At 41.2% G+C, this 23,040-nt stretch overlaps 1 protein-coding gene across 8 annotated transcripts in view; it reads right to left on the bottom strand.

Moving 5' to 3' along the window:
- Nucleotides 1-23,040, bottom strand: part of RAPH1 (Ras association (RalGDS/AF-6) and pleckstrin homology domains 1) — a 155,133-nt gene that overhangs the window by 17,209 nt on the left and 114,884 nt on the right. For 6 of the 8 annotated variants that reach the window (XM_075000705.1, XM_075000702.1, XM_075000708.1 and 3 more), the window contains 4 exons: nucleotides 15,918-15,992; nucleotides 5,583-5,660; nucleotides 3,160-3,319; nucleotides 321-442 (listed from right to left, as the gene is read on the bottom strand). In XM_075000705.1, the coding sequence (XP_074856806.1) occupies nucleotides 321-442; nucleotides 3,160-3,319; nucleotides 5,583-5,660; nucleotides 15,918-15,992 (435 nt within the window). The remainder of the gene's footprint in view (nucleotides 1-320; nucleotides 443-3,159; nucleotides 3,320-5,582; nucleotides 5,661-15,917; nucleotides 15,993-23,040) is intronic. The other 2 variants (XM_075000707.1, XM_075000709.1) reach the window with 1 other exon arrangement.

The following is a 23,040-nucleotide window of genomic DNA, read 5'->3' as shown; positions in this document are numbered from 1 at the left end:
CACATATCATTTGCTATTTAAATACGAGTTGTTCATTTTTGGGCTTTCAGACATTCACCATTTACTGAAAATAAACTTTGCAATTATAGAGCCACAGGTTGCAGACCCCTGTCCTACATCATCAAGGTTTAAATTTAGGAACTGATCTTGCACTGACAAAAGAGTGTTCGGTAAGTACTATTAAAATGCTAAGCTCCTCTGTGTTTGAACAGATATAAATAATAATAATAATAATAATAATACAATGTTGACCAAGATATGACCAAGAGACATTTATAAGTTTACATTTAAGTGCAAAATCAAAACAGCTTGAGACTTACTTGGGGGTTTTTGAAAAGTGCATATTTTTCTATACGTTCCACAAATATAAGTTTGTTTTGACTGTCTCTTGTCCAGTTTAGAAGATTTTCAACTAAATTTTCATGGTCCTCAAAGATTCTTTCTGCATGAACAAGAGAAAAAAAAATGTAATTTCTCATATTATGTACTATGACCTCAAAGAAGGAGCCTGTACATAGAATAGATGTGAGGAAAAACACAAATATGGTTAACAGTCTGTTAGAATGGAAGATTCTAGAAAACTGCTTGTTAAACCTGGTGTATTTGAAAGTTTATTCATTGTAAAAGTATTCTAAGCTTTACAGTTGTAACAGAACACACTGTGCAAACTGTAAATATACCCTTTTGTGTCCTTTTCACAACAAACGTAATTTCTGGGAGGCTCTTACAATGGGACTATTTATTTTAACTGGTGGGTATTGGGTTAAATTCTTCATTCTATTTACAGAACAGGATTTGCAGGACCATTTGTGGAATTTCATTAATACAACATAAAAGGTAGACAGAAAGTTCATAAATTCATGGTCTCCAGCAGCACCCTTTATTCATCATCCAATAGGCGGTTTACAACTGTGAGCCATAAGTGTTGGCATAACACATACTTATCACACTACCTCATGACCAAATATATCTAGTAATAAATTATTTTTATGGCAAAACCCAAACATTTCACAAATTTGCAATGCCTGTGGATACAGGACAGTTCCTTGGTCTCATGCAGATTAAAGTAGTCCTGCTCATTTTTCATGTATTTGTAGGACTGCTGAAGTAAATTATCTGCCTACAAAAAAGACCAACTTCCATCCTTTTGGCCACTGCAGAACAGCACGTGACAATTTGAGTACGCTGAAGGGAAGGAAGAAAACTATATTGGAAAAATACAGTTATATTTGAGGGAAAAAGAACAACTCAGAAATAGAGAGCTTTAAAATATTTTGGCTACGTCTACACTAGCCAAAAACTTCGAAATGCCCATGCAAATGGCCATTTCGAAGTTTACTAATGAAGCGCTGAAATACATATTCAGTGCCTCATTAGCATGCGGGCGGCCGCGGCACTTTGAAATTGACGCAGCTCGTCCAGACAGGGCTCCTTTTCGAAAGGACCCCGCCTACTTCCAAGTCCCCTTATTCCTATGAGCAGATGGGAATAAGGGGACTTGGAAGTAGCCGGGGTCCTTTCGAAAAGGAGCCCCCTTGGGACGAGCCGCGTCAATTTCGAAATGCCGGGGCCGCCCGCATGCTACTGAGGCGCTGAATATGTATTTCAGCGCTTCATTAGTAAACTTCGACATGGCCATTTGCATGGGCATTTCGAAGTTTTTGGCTAGTGTAGACGTGGCCTTTGGAACCAACTTGTTTCCTTTAAAATGTGTTGCGGGAGGGGGGGTAGAATTCTACATGCAAGGATGTGCACCCTATCTGCACCATGGGAAACATTTATACTTGAGCAGAAGATCGCTTTCCGAATCAAATGAAAAGCAGCTGAGAATTTACATCTTCCATTTTACTTCACCAATCAGTTATACTGTATTACCACCAGAGGGCACATAGAACGGATCACATGCTGCAAATCCAGAGCTATGAGCTATCTCTGTAATGAAGAATACGGTGACAGATAATATATCAATGCCAGATAGGAAACGTTAGCAAAAAGCCTTTATAACAGACATATCAAACCAGCAGGTGTCTGCAATGGACAGCCATGGCGGAGGGGTGTGCTGTGACCTGTGGCTGCAGAGCCGCCTGGAACAGCTGAAGAAGCCCCCCTGACTACCTTAGCCACCAGGAGAGACTGCCCCCGGCATCTGCAAGCCCCAGTGGTCCCATGCTAGGGACGTGGGGGGAAGTTCAGTGTTCAGTGGGAGGCCAGTTGAAGTGGTCTCCCCTGACTATCTTAGTCGCTGGGGGAGACTTCCCCCCCCGCCACAGGTGGCTGCAAGCCCCCGAAATTCTTTCCTCCCGTTAGAGCCCTGACTGTACACAAGCTAGGACATGATGCTGCCTGGCAGCATGGTCAGCACTGAAAGGGAAGCACATGCTTTCATTGGGTCAGGGGCTACCCACATGATGCGGCTGAGTGTGGGAAAGGCTCCAACTGCATGATGCCTGTGGGGCGGGGGGGAGGGTTCATGCACAAATGTAAACCACTGAGAAGTTTCTCGGCGTCTTATGCAAGCACGACCCCCACAACAGGCTTGTTGCCACGTGGTGTGGTGGGGCAGCAGCTGGTGCCAGGCAGCACAGAAAAAAAATACCAAGAGACAGAACCACGAAATCCCTGCAGGGGATATTTGTAATGGGTAGATGTGCTCACAGTGCTAATTGCAAAGGAAGGAAGACGTTTCTCAGGCTCTAGTGCAAACATGAGCCCACAGACACAGGCTTGCTGCTCCTACTTTGAAATCCACCGTCTTCCTGTTACCTAATTCCTGCGCATCTGGAGGGCAGTGGCCAGAGCGGAGCACTGAGGAACATTGTGGGTTATATATGGGACACCTCTGGAGGTTAATAAATTCGACTTTAAGACGTGGCACTTCCACACTGGCCTTCAATTGAACTTTTGAATTTGAGCTTGACACTATCCCAGTTAGGTAATGGCGATACTGTAAGCTTGGTATTAGTGCTCCCTACATCGAGCTAATGGTATTTACAGTGAAGACAGTCATGTGGTAATATCGAGCTAACTGCCTTAAATCTGAATTCATCTCGTAGTGTAGATGCAGCCTTAGTATGAAGAAGCCCATATGGGCAAATGGTGCTATTACTAAAATAACTGGTAACACTAAGATATCAAGAAAGAATCAACATGTTTATTTACCCATTTGTAATTCAGATATGGTTTCTACCAGCGACCAGTCTAAACTGTAGCCACAGTGGGATTTGTCCATCAGATTGTCCAGTACTTGTCTGACTGTCTGTCTTTCATCCACCATCATAGTTTTGGAGCTGTCATCAGACATGTGAACTCTGATTACCAGCTGTGTTCAAAAGGGGAAGAGGAATAAAAGAGATTAATTCCCCAGGCATATTTCTTATTGATCCTAGAGTACAAGAATACATTTTAGGTCAGGTAGAAATTATATCATAAACAATTCCTTCTTCCTTAAAGATATGAAGAACCATATTTAATAACCAGATGTTCATTTCAATGTCCATATATCAAAAGGTCACGTTCCTCTTGTAAAAAGAAAAAAATCTACACTGTATAAAGATGGCCTCATTTTAGTTACATAGTAAGAAAGGAAACAAAACCTTCTTGCAAAAATTGACTGTTCTAGTTCATACAGAATCTCAACACAAGCTTGTCTCAAGCAACTAGATGCACGCACAAAGGGCTTGTATAAATTCATATGAAATGTTAGGTATTGCTCTGTTAAACAAGGATACAATGATAATTTGTTTCCATTGAATCACAGAATCATAGAACACTAGGACTGGAAGGGACCTCAAGAGGGCATCGAGTCCAGCCCCCTGCCCCAATGGCAGGTCCAAGTACTATCTAAACCATCCCTGATAGACATCTGATAGACATAGATTGATCTACTGGACAATGAATTTTTGTTACTGTTTTTATGCTCATGAAAAAACATAAGTATGCAAGAAGCTAATGTGTTATTAACTGAAAATTATACGAGGAGAGTTTTGTGTATTCCTGCTATTCCTGATAAATTTGTGGTTTTTCATTTTTTAGCATCTACGTTTTCCTAATTTGTTGAAACCAACAAAAACATAGACTCGGACATAATCAAGCCTGACCTCTTGTACAACGCAGGCCACAGAACCTTGCTCACCCACTCCTGTGAAGATCCATAATCTCTGGGTGAGTTACTGAAGTCCTCAACTCACAATTTAAAGACTTCAAGTTACAAAGAATCCACCATTTACTCTATTTTAAACCTGCAAATGACCCATAACGCATGAAGTTAATTGGATTACTGGTTGAAGTAAATTAGTATTTGAAAACTCATCTCCAGATTACAACCTCTATAGTATTTTGCATCATATTTAGCAAAAAACAAGCAAAACAAAGTCAAACACACTTAAACGTCAATTCTTAAGTATGATTAAAAATCCCAACTATACATATATAAATGCAACACATGACACACAAAACACTAGTATCTTTCCAATTATGACTGACAGTGCAGGTGGCAGGAAGCTTTAATACAAAAATTTGAAAATTTGCAAGTCATTAGACTTCTGCCACTTTCTGCCCCCTTTTGCATAAACAGTTTTTTACCTGTGGAGCCATCAACCAAAAAAAAAAAAACCCACCAAAAACACCTGTCTGATTTAAATTGTCTTTTGGAAGGTGTGTAATGAAAGCAGCACTATTTTAAAGACTTAACTGCTACTTCCCTGCTTTTTCCTCTATTATTTTAAATAGAAGACAATGTCTAATCTGTTATCTACCCTAACTTAATAGAACAGTGTCAGAATCTTTTTCCCACATTCCATACGATTTGTTTCGCTTTCTTCTGCTCACTCAGCTGGCAAAGTTAAAAGAAGTTGGTTGATTTGTTTTTAATTCTTGTGCTCTGGCACAACATTGCAACATTTGATTTGTAAATATTAAACATGGAATGTTTAAATATTAATATTTTCAGTGATTTAAAATATTGGACATCATATTCTTAAAATTAAAAGATATACACATGTATTTATTAAACATATTTACATACTGGTACTAAATTACTTGACAATGTCCCTAAATTTGGAGGCAGTGTATTTTCCACCTTGGACAGAGCATCAATTACTGTATTTGTGTTGTCCACTTACTATTCTAGTGCCTATTGTTACTCATTAAAGTAAGGTTTGTGTCTTGCAAACTGGAAGTTGGGAGAGTTACAGGTATATTGAATGAGATTCTAAACAAACAAAACAGTTTGAAATGCAAAACTACTGAACTGACAAAGGCAAAACTGAATATGACTGGACCTCTATTTCAGCTGTGAATGCCTATTGCCAAAGTCTTTTAAATCTGTACCCAGCTTTAGACTAAGCTATAACTTTAGAAAAATGTGATGCCATACCATAGATTTTAAATTCTTGATTAAGCACTCACTGGATGAGAAAAGAAATAGAATAATTACTTAAATTTACATCTACCTAACTACAGGTCAGAGAGTAGTGTCCCTCAAAAGAAAAGCTAAGCATACACTTATTTTATTAAAATAATTTAAGGGTAATTCACAACAATTTTCAACATGTAATCCTAGGAATCATGTAAAATATATTTACCTTTTTCACTTGTGCCTCTTTAATCTTTTCCAAAGCAACCCTAATCTTCTCAGCTTTCAGTTTAGCAGCCTGTTCTTCCTGTGGAGAGACAGCATACCAGTTAAACAAATGTCAATCTGATTTGAGGACTCTGAAGCTTCTAAATAGGAGGTTACCATAGGATAAACTTGGAGAAGGAATACTAGGTCCCCCACAGGCAACAATTGCCATGGTGAAAATTAAAGGAACCATCACGGATGCTGAAAAAAGCTACTATGTTTAAGATGCAAAGACTTCCTGTACCTGTCTGACATGCACACACACACACACACAGAGACGCTGTGGTGTTGAAGACTATACACAATCATTTTTCATACAACCAGCCACTGTTGCATTGCTCCTTTACATTCTCCTCCTTTCTCATCCATCGATTACTAAGTGCTTGAATTTGCCAAATATTTATAATGACAATCCCAGCTCATACCATATTTGCACAATTAAACACATCCAATAGATTTTCAATTTATCAAAGTTAGTATCACAATGAGATATACCATGTCCTGATGGTACAAAACACTTCCATTAAATTGCATTCCATGCTGTTCCAGGGGGGTTAGGAAACTTTTAACATGTTACATTGGTTAGCAAAAACTAAGCATTTGTACACAACCTTTCATCTATGTTCTAAACTATGTTTTTCCTTTTTTTTTTTTTAAGTTACATTCGTGATTTGAAGACAAGTTAACCTTTTCCAGTGATAAATCACTAAATAATCTAAGGTTGTTACAATTTAAAACAGTAAAAATCCAAGAAATTTCAACCCATTCTAGCTCTTAATTTGCTTTTCATAAAGAAACTGGTAAACTGCACCATTACTAATACTTACTTTCAAACTCCAGCAACCTAACCTCTGCCTGCAGGTTTCAAATTTCAGAATTCTAAGATTTGGATTACTGCAGTGTGAAATGTCTAAGAAACACACATAAACCTCCATACAGACCTCATAATTGGAAAGCCACACAATCAATAACAATAGTTCTGTCGGTACCCTCAAAAACAGAGCAAAAATAGCTCCCTTCTTCACAAGTATGGAAGTCAGTCCCAGCTGGTCATTCACTCTTCATTGTTTCGTTCTACAAATATTATCCCTATGCTGCTGCTCTCTCCATCACACTGTTTGGATGAAGTTGCTTTTTACTTAATGACAAAGGCTTGCCCATTTTCCAAATTGTGTAGAGCTTTACTTGGTGTAACACTGCTACCGGCTTTTTTCATTTCCTTGGAGCTACAGTTATTATTCTCATCCTCCAGAGCTGCCCTTTTCCTAGGCTGCTTTTTCTTACTCATATTTAGCTGCTTCTGTCCCATCATTCTCAGATTGTACTTCTCTACTACACTGAGGAGAAAGCAACAGCTGTGGAGGGGTATAGACTTGCTTGTGAGAAACATAATATTTTGCAATGACAGGAGCCAATAAGCTGACAAGAGTGGTAATAATTGGGATTTGAAACATTATCTGAAAATTCAATTAGGCAAAGAACAATGCTTTTTTATTAGGCTAGTGAGAGCTAGGACTCATTTTAATTTCTCATAAAGATAGTATCATATAACTAGGAAAGGTTAGACCAGAATATCTTACTTACCAAAACCAGATATATCTCACATATTTAACTTTAACCAAATGTATACAATTCCAGGATTGCAGAATAATCATTCTACCTCTTAAGACCTGGTGGCTACTTTCTATTATTATTATTACTTTTTCTTCAATTTGGAAGGGTCAGGCTCCACAGTTAGCCTTTTTGTGCGCTGGGCCTGCTCCTGCTCCCAGTGAAGTCAAACTGAGTAAGATGGACCCTTTATATGTTTTTAAAGCCAATTTGGAGGAGCTGAACAACTTCTGGCTTCTACAACAGTATCTGTGTACTCATGCATAGACCTCATGACTCTAACACACCTCTGTCAATGCACTTCAGTAAAAGCCATCTGATCCACCACTTCGAGAACTGGCAAAAATGGTTAAGTGGCATGCCCAGCTGGGACCAGCTGCTGCAGGCCAGTATGAATGCCAAGATGGGTTGCCAACTGGGGCTGGCAGGAGTGGGGTCAAGTGCCTGCTGCCAAGATAGGGCCACTGGGAGTGGAACTGGCTCCCCTGTGTCCTTTCGGGGCTTGTACAGCAGGACTAGCTGCCTGGTTGGGACGGTGGCCCCAGTGCAAATAACCAGTATATTTTACTATCTCGCAACCCCCCGTTCCCCAGGGATGCTGGATAATTAAGCTTCTACTGTATAGTCTTTTCTCATAATCTAGTCCTAAGCGATTCCTTATCAGAGAACCATTAAAAACTGTGGCGGTTTTATGATAAACAGTAAGTATGTGCTGTTTCTATGACCAATTTAATTTTCATTTGAAACCTTAAGGACTGAAACAGGATTGGAACCAGAGATGCAACAATAGCCTAGAATCACAGAAAAGTTGGACTGGAAGGGACCTCAATAGGTCAGCAATTCCAGTTCCCTGCACTGAGGCAGGTCTATGTGTTATTCAGATAATCCCTGACAGGTGTTCATCTAATTTGGTTTAAAAACCTCCAAAGATGGAGATTCTATAGTCTCCTTAGATCAGGAGTTCTTAACCTGTGGGGTGTACCTCCTCAGAGGAGGTGCAGAGCGGATACAGGGGAGGTCTGAGGTGCCCCCCAGAAAATTTACTGCAATTGCTTTCTCACTGTATAAAATTCTAAAGTTTAGAATTCTTTATAATTAATATTATGAATTAAAATTATTAACATTAATTGCTTATTAATTAAATAATCGGGGTACTTGAGGTGAGATTGGATACTTAAGAGAATAATGTCAACTTTCACCATTAGAGCTATTCGACCGTATTCCACCATATCACTTTAAACTGGTTACGACAGAAACTATCATCTTGCTAACAGTGTTACATTTTGAGTGGCTGACGCAACAGGAGGTGATATTTTTTTCCCTCAAGGCTGATACTTTTAAAAAATTAGGTCAGCCACAATATCACGCCTTTGTAGAATTACTGCAATCTTCACACACATCCCGTGCCTTGATTATGCCTATTCAAGGTCAGGTGTACTGCTTTCTCTTGCATCGTGCCGTATTGTCACGTCCTTTGCCCACATGCACTGGTTCAGTTAGCAGTCTGTCTTCGGTGCGGGTAGTGTTTTTTGCGTTTGATTCTACCACGATCGATAGTTTAGTTTACATTTATGTATCCCCTCAAGAAGACGAGAAAATGTCAAAGAAAAAGAAATACAGTGAGGATTATTTGGGTTCACATGTTGTCTTGACTGCGATGGAACCAAAAAGCCTCAGTGCTTTGTATGTCCAAAAGTCCTCTGTAATGATAACATGAGGCCTGCCAAACTCCGAGAGCATTTTGCAAATGTGCACCCAGGAAATTCTGGAGACTTGCTGGAGTCGCTGAAGCAGAAGAAAGCTTGATTCCACTCATCAGGCACTTTACCCAAGTTGGGTTTTGGAGCTACTCAGAAACCACTCCTTGAGGCCTCCTACAAAGTGGCATATCTCATCGCAAAGAACAAAAAGCCTCACACAATCAGTGAGGCTCTGATCAAGCCTTGTGCCCTTCAAATGGTTGAAGTTGTTCTCGGAAAGCAACAGAGGAAACAGATTGCTGAAATACCTGTCAAACGATGTCATCAGTTGTCGAATTTTGGATATGTCATCTGATATTCTGGATCAGCTCATGGAGGAACTCAAGAAAGTGACACTGCCCTTTGGACTTCAATTGGATGAAAGTATTGATTAGGCTCAATGCAGTCAACTCTTGGCTTTTGTAAGATACACCACTGAAATGTGCATGAAAGAAGAGTTTTTGTTCTGTGAACCTCTGTTGGCTACCACAAAAGCTGCTGATGTGTACCAGCTAATCGACGAGTTCTTTTCAAAAAATGGACTGGGCTGGAAGGCAACACTGGGCTTCATATGCACGGATGGTGCACCTTCCATGCTGGGGAAGAAATCTGGCTTTGGAGCTTTGGTGCAGGTGAAGGCCCCACAGGTGGAGGTCATCCACTGTTTTCTACATCATCATGCATTGGCGTCAAAAAACTCTTTCTCCAGGACTGAAATCAGACATGGATACCGCTGTTCAAGCAGTGAACTTCATCCGGTCTCGAGTTTTGAACCACAGACTCTTCAAAATATTCTGCCAAGAAGTTGGAGCTGCTCATGAAGTATTGCTATATCACACAGAAGCACACTGGCTTTCACATGGAAATGTCTTCACTCGTGTTATGGAAGTTAGAACTGAGATAGCCATGTTTCTTCGAGAAAAGGAAAACAAACTGTGGGAAGAGTTCGAAAACCAAGGTTTCATTGTGTCGTTGGCCTATCTTGTAGATATATTCTCGCAATTGAATGACCTCAACATTTCACTTCAAGGGTCAGAAGTGACTGTTCTGGATGCAAATGAGAAGATTACTGCCTTCCAGCAAAAAACTGGCTCTTTCGAAGAGACATGTGGCGAAGAACAATTATGAAAATTTTCCTACTCTGGAAAATGTTCTTCTCTCTGGAAAGGGTTTGTTAGAGATGGTCCCAGACTGGATTCAAGGAGATATTTTGAGGCATCTGGAAAATCTCATGGACTCTTTTGATAATTACTTTGTTAAAGATGAATTGAAAAACGACGAGAGAATTCGAAATCCTTTCACCTTTAATCTGGACTCAAGGGATGATGCTGACATGCAGAAGGATGACCTCATCGATTTACAGAGCAAAGCTTTGCTGAAGCAAGGATTCTCCAATCAAAATCTTCATGAATTTTGTTGCTCTCAAATAGCTGCCTACCCAGTTTTGGCAAAGAAAGCTCTTTCAGACTTGATCCCATTTGCTACAACCTATCGCTGCGAATCTGGATTTTCAACATTGGTCAATGTGAAGACAAAGGTTAGAAATCGGTTGGATGCCAGACATGACATGTGCCTAGCATTGTCCAAGACTGTCCCTCAAATTTCTACCCTTACTGACTGAAAGCAGCAACAGCCATCTCATTAAGGTGGCCCTGAAGAACTTTTTAATTTATTTATTTTTATTTTTTTTGTGTATGTGAGGAATTGGCTAGAAATAAAATCCCTTTATCATCTTAATTATGTCTTGATTGGTTCATTGATTAATTTGGGGAAGGATGGGAGGTGTAAACATTAAGTTCACTTTCAGGGGAGGTGTGAGGGCAAAAAGTTTAAGAACCCCCTGCCTTAAATAATTTGTTCCAGTGCTTATCTACTGGTAGTGTTAGGAAGCTTTTCCTAAAGTCTAACTTAAAGCTCCCTGGCTGCAATTTAAACTCATTATTTCTTGTCCTGTCCTAGTTATGGTTACGGAAGACAATTTAACACACTCTGTTACATGATTTATGTATGTAAAGTATGTTTTCACAGACTGATCACTCTGTATCTGACTTATCCTTTCCCACCTTCAAAGGAAATCCACACAACCTTTCAAAAGTACAGCCCAGGCACTAAATATCATGGACTGAATGGAGACGCTGGATTTATGGCTTATTCCAACAACATGTAACCTGCCAATCCCCCTTTTGTTCTATATCTGAAGGGATGTTTGTGGGTCACTCCGCCTTGAATAGTCCTTTACATCATATGTTATTTTTACTGTGTCTGTCCATGTTTGTCCAGGCAAGGTTCTACCATGTTCCCCCGCCCCCCAGTACTGTACCCATCCCAGCCGTCACCTAGCATGAGGCCTGGCCCAGTCCCCACTTCACTCACACCCTGCACCATGCCATCTCCTACGCCAGCTCCCATCCCACCCAGCGCGGGGCCCAGTACAACCCCCAATGGAACCCCTTGCCCAGCCAGGGCTTGGCCTGGTCCAGCCTCACAAATAAGCCTCTCCCAGGTGCCAGCCCCAGCCATTCCCCCAGCCAGCACATGGCCTGGATCAGCCCCCTGATGGAGCTACTCACTGACCCATAACAGTCCACCTCCCACCCAGCACGGGGCCCAGCCAACCAACAGAGCTCCCCCTGCACCGTGTCAGCTCCAGCCCTCTCCTTGGTCAGTATGGGCCCAGCCCTTCCCCCAGTGGAGCTCCTCCCCCAGCCAGCCCATGGCCCAGCCCATGCACTTTGTATGTGTATTACAAAAGGTTTCTGACTAGAACTTTCTTCCAGCCCAACTTTTGCTTGCAAGCGGAGCTGCAACAGGGCCTCTAGTGCTAGCTAACCAACCTGTTCCACCTCACATTTTGCTGATAGGCTGTGACTACCTTTCCCAGATCTAAAGAAGAAACACAGCAGATCCCTGCAAGATTCAATATGCTCTTCTAGCTTGATTGTGACCCAACGACAAATACTCTTCTGATTATGCTTTTTCAACCAGGTGTGCACACACCTTATAAGTAGGCTGTACTTCTCTAGTTTGTTTATAAGTAGGCCATGTGAGATGGTAGCAATAGCCTTACTAAAGTCGAGCTACATCTACTGCTTTCCCCCCTTATCAACAAGGCTTCTTACCCTTGTTAATAAGGATATTAGGCTGGTTTGACATGAGCTTTTTTTGACCAGTACATGCGTATGACCATTTATTGCACTACTAATTAATACTAAAAATTAACTAATTTTAGACTAAACAAGAAAATAAAAATAGCCATACTGGGTCAGACCAAAGATCCATCTAGACCAGTATCTTGTCTTCCAACAGTGACTAATGCCCCAGAGAGAATGAAGAGAACTGGTAATCATCAAGTAAGTGATCCATCCCCTGTAACCCATTCCCAGCTTCTGACAAACTAAAGCTAGGGATATCATTCCTCCTCATCCTCCATGAATTTATCTACCAATGTTTTGAACCCTATTAAAGTTTTGGACTTTACAACATCCTCTCGCAAGGAGTTCCAAAGGTTGACCATATGTTGTGTGAAGAATTTCCGTTTTTGTTTTGTCTTGTTTGATTTGGCGACCTCTAGTTCTTGACTATTACAAATGATAAAATCCTAAAATTGTCATTTCCATAAAAAAGATCTTATTTACTAGCAGAAAACTCTAAAGAAGATTAAAATTCATTTATAAGAAAAATCAAAGCAAAACTAAAATGTGATATTTAAAAATAGTTCTTTAATGATTAAACAGACTGTTTCTCTTAAACTACCAGACGTGCCAAGGCATGTATAGGACACATGGCAGGTACTGCTTCATTGATGCAGGGTGGGGAATTATGTACGGTTATGATTTTCCTTTCCCAAAAGTACAGTTGGATTATGATGCTTTCAGAAGTATGACTGGATAAAAAATGGTATTCTTCAAACTTGCTGCATGCTAATCAAGCTGCCTGTTCTCTCCTTGTCATACCAAATACACTATAAAGCAACAAACCCTGAAACAAGGGACAAAGAGGATTAATAAACAAGAAGCAGCCTATGCAGCTAGATAGTGCACAGAGCTAACAACATTTGTCATTCCATGTGATGTTATTTTTGTGAGAAGACAGACAGGTGACAGTAATATACTTCAATACAGCTGCAAGCCATTCAACCATATATGCTAACAACTGTTATACACGCTGCCTGCATTTTAGAAATATGACTGATTAATCAATCTAATCACTTTTAGCATTAGCAATTCATTTCCCCTACAATGGTAAATAAACCTAAAATAAGAGCTTCAAATAGTTAGAACCTCTCGGAACAGGAAATACCAGCACAAGTCACTGAGGGTGTACTTACACTATGGGGAAGATTAGTAACAGAGAGAAAGCCATGCTAGTCTATATACTATCAAAACAAAAAGGCAGTAAAGTAGCACTTTAAAGACTAACAAAATAATTTATTAGGTGAGCTTTCGTGGGACAGACCCACTTCTTCAGATCACAGCCATACACAAACAGACTCAATAGTTAAGGCACAGAGAACCAAAAACAGCAATCAAAGTTGACAAATCAGAAAAAAAATTATCAAGGTGAGCAAGTCAGAGTAGAGGGGTGGGGAGGGTGGGGTGTCAAGAATTAGATCAAGCCAAGTTTGCATAAGAGCCCCTATAATGACCCAGAAAATTCGCATCCTGGTTCAAACCACATGTTAATGTGTCAAATTTGAATTTGGGGAAGATTGCTCTGGTCAGGGTTGATCTTTCCAAGTGTGATTTTGTGTGCCTGATAGAGATGCGTGAATTCTAACTGTCTGGGGTCAGCAGTCAACTGCTGTACTCGTCAATATCACAAGGAGTAAGAAACTCTCCCACTGACCTCCCTCTGTGTAGACAGTCAGGTAAGTTGACTGCAGATAAGTCGATTCTGGCTATGCAATTGCCATAGCTAGAATTGGATATCTGCAACAGACTTTCCTGCCTAGTGTAGACCAAGCCTAAGATGCCCCCAAATCTTACAGAAATTAGATCTAATTACAGAAGAATATCACTAATTTTCACATCATACATACAGTAACCCAAAAATTCTCAAAAGTCGGCTTTGTTCCGTTTCTCAAAGCAGTAGTAACTACAGTGATAGCTTATTAATGCAAAATATAACATCATACAGAGAATCGAAATAGATACAAATCTTCCAGTGATGCAGTATTCTTGAATAACTGATTTTGTTTGCTTTATCTTCAGAGCTGGCAATTTGCTGTGATTCTCCCATTAAGTGAATGTCAGCTGCATCTTTATATTACTGTTACATGAAACACCCCTCCCCCCCGCAACTTTAATGCATTTTTTAAAAGTACCACGGTTAAAACTTAAGAATTCAAAAGTTAAAAGGTTCCTTCAGTAATGCTAACCCCTATTTAATAATTCCCCATTAAATTTGTAATGAAATATGCTTTAACACAAAAAACGTAGGTTGTGAAATGTGAGTTAATGTTACTCTAAGTACTTAACCCTTTGCATTTGTCTTCTTACATTCTACTGGACACAAACAAAGTTTTTCGTGGCTGAACTCCTTATATTTGGGTTTTTTTTTAAAGCAAAACTTACCTGTATTTAATAGACTTAGCAATTAATTGGTCCTTAAGCTCTGAAGTTTACACTTCATTCAAGTGACTGGGGTGGACATAATTTCCTAAAACATGAACTGGATCACTTAACTCAATGGGATAAAACACTTTTCATGGACCTTTTCATTTGATGCCTTTGCAAGTGTGTACATGTGAACACTCTTCCAGCATACAATCTACCAGCTGCAGAAAGGACGTGAGGAAAGACATGAAACTAAAAGTACATTCAAGATTTTTTTCCCCATGACATCATACTTCTTAATTCTCATGCATCCAAACCTGTCCGGGTTTTTTAAAAAAAAGTGAAAGAGGGAAAGAGCAGAAACTAATTTTTGCTCTGGGCTGCTGTTAGAGCTCCCTCATTACACAGCATTTGGAACAAATTTCCACAACACTTCTTAACTGGTCAATAGCTAACAAAAATATGGCTTACTGGGGGGCGGGACTAAAATGTAATTAGCAAATGCAGCCAAGTAAGCAAATATCCCTTGTTGCTTTACTGTATTGGTGTAATCTGTAGATAGTCTTTGTCTTCAGATTCTCCCCAGCTTCTCCCTAAAACACAAGCTCTAATGGACTGTGCAAGACTCTCACCAACAGAAAACTACATAGTTTCTATCACCTCAGCTGGTTGTCACTAAACAGAATCACAGTCCATATCTCTCCTCTCCTCTGGTATAACAATTCTGAACTCCCAGGGGATACAGTGATTATGATTCCCAACATGATGACAGCACCAGAAAGCAGATAACAATATATTAAAATGTGAGTGTACCTTTTGGAGTGTTACTGATTCTTTCTATGTGTTATGGAAATAAATTAGGCATTAGCCATAACACTCTTTTGTGTTTCTTGTCTTACTAGTATGTTTTTCCAGATTACACCAAAGAACATTCAAAATAGTAAATTTTGATCCTTAATTCTAAAAGCTGTTTCTAGCAATTTTAATTCATTTCAAGGATGGTATTGTTTGCTGGCAGTATGGGAAAAAGCATTCATGTGCTTTCCATAACTTGGTTTTTATACCCGTATAGAAGAGAACAGAAGAACTTTTGGATTCCACAAACTTTTGACTCCACTTGACTTTTTAAGCTAAGAATGCTAGCATGACTATTACATTCTGTCCTATAACTTGGAATGTTGGATGGATACCTGCATTAACTCAATAGAGTATACTTAAAACGAGCCAGCTTTTAAAAAACAGCCCGAGAAGAAGAAAAGTCACTAGCAAATGCAACAGATTTTTGGAGGAGGGGAAAGAGGAGTGAGCATCAATCACATAAATCTGTAAATGGGAACAGCATTCTATCAACAAGGAAAAAAGTCACATGCAGGTGGAAAGAAGATGCATCACCTTGGTCAGCAAATGAGAAGGCTTTCCTGCAATGTTTCGCAGAAGAAGGGATGTTTCCCTGTCCAGATAGGAGTGCTTGTACAGAAAGAAAGAGAGAGCGAAAATAAGTCAAAGGAAATCAGTGCAGTAATTTTATAGTGTGTTGATAATAGTAGACAAGCAGAATATAAGCAAACACTTAAAAACTTTCGGCACTTAACCTCTCCACACAAACTCCTCCCATCCATAAAACTAACAATCGCTAGACAATGAATTCCAGAAACACTTGACTGTCAAAACACGCCACCTTGACTCTTCACCTGTTTTTCAAACACATAAGAATTATAAAATGTACTTAAGGAATTTTTTTCTTACCTGTTACTGTTTTCTTTTCTACAAGACATTGGCTAGTATTTTCAAAAACATCTCCATGACTTTGGAGCACAAGTAAATGGGACTTACATTGCTATGTCTACACTACAGCATAAATTCAATTCTAGGGCACTTAGCTGATTTTAAATTGTGACTGTTCACACAGCAAAAAACGTTAGTCAATATTAGGGGGCGCTACGGCCGATATTCTTACTTGGACAGCCTGAGGGAGATTAATGGGAAGTTTGAGTTTAAGCATTCGGATTAATGGTAATGTGGAAACAGCTTCAGTGGCCTCCAGAGTTGTCCCACATAGATCCCCCACAATGCCCCACAGTTGTCCGTTCTGGCCACTTTAATATGCAATGCTCTACAGGTATGCAGGAAGTAGGTAACATACATATTGTAGCACGTGGGTATGACAGTTCCCTGGTGTGCTAATTGGCTGATCAGGCAATAGTTGTATCTAAAGGGAATACCGCCCATTAATTCAAATGGAAGCAGGCATATCTGGTTTTCTTTCACCTGGGATTCCCTGCTTTGCCTTCTTTCCCTCTGAAAAAATGGCTGTTTGGTTTCCATGGGAGTGGAATGAGGGCAATACATGTGGGAAGATGACACCATGTGCCCATGACCACTTGCGGGGCATTTTTTCCCATACTGCACCAGTGAATGCTATGGGGCTCAAGGAACTGTGGGATAGGTTCCCATAATGCACTGCTGCAATAGTCCATCTTTGGAGGTTTCGTATGGCAGCACTCACTCAACTTTGTGGGAAGTTAAGGATACTCAAATTCGAATTTATAAAACCCAGCTTTACAAACTCAAATTTACGGAACACAAATTTATCTTGTAGCGTAGACGTAGCCTGAGAAACTTTTGAAAATCCTACCCACATCTGACAAATCCTATACAAGTGAGTTTGCTGCTTCTGCTATGCAAAGATGAAGATAGGACAATAACTGCCAGTCATGGAACCAGGACATGCTACGCAATCTTTGTGCTCTGGCAGTTATTCCCAAGAACAGGAGTTCCAAAACTGAAGAAAACACCTTACTATAATGAGAGTAACTGATCATAACAAACTATTGCCAACAAATTAAACTTTTTTTTAATGTACAGACATCCTCTTCTCACATATATTCTGCTCTCTCTGTCAAAATACACTCCTTGACGGATGGGTCAGATTGCCCTGTATCTCCCAAGTGAGAAATTTGCAGATACAAGAATTTTTTTTGACAATCACATTGATCAAGAGTTAAAATTGCTCAGATGAGAAAGCTGATCAAAATAGAACTGATTGCACCTCAGTTAACGATAGGTGGAAAAGGAGTAAAAATCATGAAGAAGTCTCTATCAGAGGAGGGTGGAATGTCGTTCAGGAAATATCATCCTAGCTCAGCTCTAGAGCAGTATCGTGGACATTTCTTATTCCAGTAAATGGCAAACAAATCTGTGGTTGGTGTCCCCCACTGTCTGAATAGATTAGGAAATGCTACTAGGTCAAGCTCCCACTCATGACTGTGTGGAAATTTGCAACCTGGACTTCTGCTGTTGAGTTGTGTGTGCCTGGGAGGTAGGCTGTTGAATGAGAAAGTACATCCTGGCATTTGCGTGGGCATTTAGAGAGTGCTAAATAAAAATCCACGTTTCGGCTTTGTTTTTTCATGTAGACTTTTGATTTAAAGCATTTTGATTATTCCTAGTAATACAACTGTAACTTGTAAAAGCTGTCATTCAGTATTCCTATGTCCAGCTTTGCTGCATTCAGGATACTCTGTGGTTCTCCATTCTGAATCTATATAATATATGCCTGAAGATATATTTAGGGTAACAGCAATAATATGTAAGATGACAATGCAACATTGTTTGCACGTGCATTTAAACAATCCCTCATGTTTTATTATTTACTTCAATTCTTGGTATGAATCTCTCTACCCACATTACGAAAATACTGATAAATGGTATTTACATGTTCATAACTAATTCTCACCAATCAAAATGCACGAATAAAAACGTTTTTGAGAATTATTTGAATATTTCAAATTAGCAGTTATGTACCCAACATCCTTCAGTTGCAATAAATATTGCACAGTACAGTGGTATCCAATAGAAATTTAAGGATTGCCACAGGACTCCTGCCCAAGCCAGGCACCACCCGCCCCGCGCAAACTGGCAGCAACTCACCAGAGCCGCCCCGCGGCTGGTGCCACTGCCGTGCAAGCTGCGGCTGGGGCTGCACAGGGCTGTGGAGGGCTGCAGCCGCTGCTATTATGTGCTTGTCCCACCAAGCGGTGGGGGGCCTGCATGGAACGGGCCAGTAATGCTCCATGTGTGCAGCTGTAAAGAGCCACACGTTGCCACACCACCATGTCCAGAAAGCGTATTGAACGCCGCAGGCATAGTACGGAGTTACTGTGTAGGTGCCAACTGGGGATAGCTTGCACTGAGAAGGAAGAGAATTGGAAGGAAGACAACAATTCTAACATAAAAAGAAATTATCCCTCACCACTTCTTTTTCTAAAGCAGAAGTACATTTGCAGGAGCTGCCCTCGTAGGTTTTCCCAATATTTTATCAGTGACCTTAAATCTGATCCTGTAAAAGATTCTGACTCGTTGGAGCCGTGTGGATCTATACCCTGTTTCCTTGCAGAACTCTGAGGACCTTTTCCCTCTCATCTTGATTTGTGCTCTGAGTTTCTGGATTATTTTTTAAAACACCCAAAACAAAACTCTGCTCAAACTAATGATCTTTTTCACTGGATTTTGTATTGAAACCCCCTAAAATCTGCATAACTTTGAAGTGAAAGAATCATTAGGTCCTAGGTTTAATGTTTTGATGAACAGTTAAAAAAAAAAAAAGCATCGTGCCTTGAAAACTCAGCTAGTTCCTGTTTTATATTTTAAAACAACCCCCCACCCCTTTCGCCACACACAAAACAAAAAAACCATTGAAGGGGGTTGAGGGAAAGGGAGAAAGAACTGGTGTCATTTGTTATTTGGAATTTAGATGCATGGGGTAGGTCAAGCAGTTAAAACAGGGAAAGAAAAAGTTAAAAATTGCTTAGAAAAGTTATCAGAGGGGGAGCTGTGTTAGTCTGTATCTTCAAAAACAACAAGAAGTCCTATGGCACCTTACAGGCTAACAGATATTTTGGAGTATAAGCTTCTGTGGGCAAAAACCGATACCTTTTTAGAAGAGTTCTTACTCCTGTCCTTATCCCTCAGCGTCAACAACGCCTGCTGCTGTGGGCTTTTGTGAGCCAAGAATACTAAGGCAGGTCTCGGTGCCAGAAGCATCAAGGATACTAAGCTTGCTATAGAGCATTTGTGGCTTTCTCAGGGCTCACTGTTCCTAATGTCTTACCAGACTGAGCCCTAATCATACAATTACTCTATAAGCAATAATAACAGCTATCAATCAGCATTAAGTGCAGCAGAACCTTTCAAAGAGAAGGGGAATTCTATCCAGAAAAGCGGATTTATCCCATACACACCTTAAAAATAAGCAGTGATGTAGAGAACTGCAAATTTGCTCAGGGGGCATTCACCTTGCTACGGTGGCAACTTTATTTTATGGCTGGAACGCTAAAGGAACATCCTCCAGCTCACCTGGCCACATCATTGTTAGCATGTTACCTGGCATGTACTGGTGTCTACAGCCACACTGTATTTCTGCAAGCTTCATCCAAACAGTAGGTTTCTCATCACAGGGGAATAAACTGGTCTAATCCTAGATAAATCCTAGATAAATTTGGCCCTATAACTATAACTTTTACTGATTTATTCAACCACAAGGAATAGGGAGCAGGAAATTTACATAAAAGGATGACAGTTTAATGGTCCACTTAGTTGTCAGTTTTAAGTATTATCCCAGTTCCCAAAAAGGAGCAGAAATTTACAATCCTTTAAACCAGTGTTTACCAAAGTGTGGTAAGCATACCACTGGTGGTACACGGAAGGATTTCAGTGGGTATGCAGCAGATAATAAATTACTAAAAATCAGGTGATAAGCACTGGGATAGGGGTCTGTCGGAGAGGGGGTCTGCCGATAAGGCTGAATTCTCAGAAGGGGCACACGAATGTTTCAAGTTTGGGAAATACTGCTTTAAACTAATGGTTACTGTTGTACAAGTTGGAATAATTAAAAATAGGCGCTTACAAAACAAACATGGACCACACATGCACACGAGCACTTTTTTTGTTTTCTACAGCATCGATTGAGAGACTCTGGACCTAGGCATTTTTAAAAGTGAACATATCAGTATTATTGAAGTACCTATTGAAGCAAAATCCAAATAAAGAAGAACTAAGGGGATTTTGGTCCCATTGCTTCACTGATCTATGGCAAAAATCAAAATGCAGATATTCAATGGCAAGGAGGCACTTAGAAAGACGAAATAATGAGCTTTGATTGGATTGTTTCTGGCCATCAGAGTCAGATCTAGCAAATCAATGACAGCAACTGCCAATATGAATTTGAGATGCAGTGAAATTATGTCAAAGGGCAAACGGCTGAAGTCGGGGGTCACAGCCCAAAGGCCATCTGCAGCCTGAGCAGTTCCACAATGTGGCCCACAAATTTGTCTGTCCCAGCGTGGGGGTGTTGATACACTTGGACCAAGCCCAGCCCTTACTCCACCCTCTCCCCCTCATCACACACCTCCCAACAAACACCCTCCTCCAAGGAACGCAGCCTTGGCGATTAGTGTGTGGTGAGGGGAGGGAGCTGGCCTGGTGCAGCAGCAGAGGATGGGTCCCCTGCACTCACCCTGGCAGTGGGAGCTGCCGGGAAGCGGAGCGATGCACAAACCTCTGCTCTGCCACTATCTCCCAGGCCAGCTCGGTTGCTCTAGTTCACCACAGCAGCAGACCAGTCCCAGCAAGGGCTGGCTTGGGAGTCGACACAGCGGTGGAGCAGGCTGCCGCGCAACTCTGTTTCCCTGCAGCTACCGTTGCTGCAGTGAGTGTGGGGGAGGAGGAGTGGGGAGCCCAAATGTTGCTGCCGGCCCCAGTCCACCTGGGGCTTTACAGGCTGAACTGAGTACAGGGGACTGTCCCATCCATAAGACTGCTGGGTGACCCCCTCTCCCTGCAAACCACAGAGCCTGGGGCAGCTGCACAAAACAGTCTTATGGACAGGACGGTTCTGCACACATCTCCCCCAGGCCTCAGGGATATGCCTGCAGCAGCAAGGCGCCAGCAGCTGGAAGCCACTCAAGACCCACTTACTACTGGGAAGGTGCCACAGGCCCTCGGGGAGGGGGTAAATCGCCAGACAGAGATGGGGGATGCATGGATGTTGGGGGGGGGAGCATGCAGGTTGGCAGGCAAGGCTGGGAGACCTGCATTGGGGGGTACGCACACAGAGCATGGAGTCACCCTCCCACCACCTGGCAGAGAGGGGTGCCCATTGGCCCACTGGGAAGATCCAAAGACCAGCACTGGCCCTAAGGTAAACTGAGTGAGATCCATGCTATCGTCTGTTGCAAACCTACGGTGCCCTTGACTCTGGAACACTCTGTTTAGTTTTGGGCACTTCATTTTCAGAAACATGTAGAGAAGTTAGAGGGAGTGTGGATAAGAGCAACAAAATGATTAAACAGCTGGATGGTTTGTTTTATAAGACAAATTAAAAGACACATTACAGCTTGTCAAAGCAACAGCTAAGTGCACATACCAGTCAGTTCATACCACAGAGAGACGGAGATAATTCAGGGTGTGGTCCAATGGAGCAGTAGGCATGAGAGAGTAAAACTAAGAAAAGGATTGTTTATAAACCAGATTACTTTTGTTTCATGTTATAGGGCAGAAATACATTCTGCGAACTAAGTTTGCATTTTTAAACCCTTTAAAACCTATGTAATACAGGAAAACGTTTAATTCAACAATCAGGAATAGTTTTGAGATTCATAACTGGTAAATTATGGAATAACCTTCCATGAGCAGTTATGGAAAACCTATTGCTTGAGACATGTTGAGATAGACTGGGTATAGAGCAACAGAAGATTACTACAGCAAAAATAATCCAGCTAAGGCCCCCTGGGATGGACCACATGACTGTCAAAATTCTATGATTCTCTGCCACAGGTGAAAATTTTGACCTACAACTACCTTTAACCTGTTAACCAATTACCAGTGGGTGCAGCTAGGGAGGACTCCCCATCTGCCTTCTCCTCCCCTGCACACGGTATGTTGGGGACTGAAGCTGCTCTGGCCAGGCTGGAGCACCCCCGCCAGCCAGGCACCCGCAGCTGCTCCAGCCCAGATGGAGTTTCCCTGTTTGCAGCACTTATGTGGGTGAGGAGCACTCCAGCGGGGCTGGAGCAGCCCAGGTCCCTGGCATGCCAGCCCCTGTCAGCAGCCTGTCCACCACCCTCCCGCCAGCTGCTGCAGACTGGACTGCTCTGGCTGGACTGGAGTGCCCCTGCCCGGTGGCCCTGCAGGGCTGGGGCAACCCCCTGCCCATGGTGGTAGGAGGACTGCTCCAGCCCCCACCAGTTAACTGATTAACCATTAACATCCCTACTTACAACTCCTTGACACATGCTGTCCTTTTAAGTGTAATCCTAAATGAACTTTTTTCCTAGGTACAATTTATATCTAGAAATACCACTGACGTAACATTCAGAACAGTATCACACACACATTAAAAACCAAACCTGCACTAAAACTTGCTAGTTCAAAAGGGGGTGAACAAAGTCCTTTTCTGGTAACTTTTACATTTTCAAATCTTTAATGTATTTGACTATCATATCTGGATTCAGATATT

This window comes from Carettochelys insculpta, chromosome 8, assembly GCF_033958435.1.
Source record: "Carettochelys insculpta isolate YL-2023 chromosome 8, ASM3395843v1, whole genome shotgun sequence".
NCBI lineage: Eukaryota > Metazoa > Chordata > Testudines > Carettochelyidae > Carettochelys > Carettochelys insculpta.
This window is presented reverse-complemented; position numbering and strand designations above follow the sequence as displayed.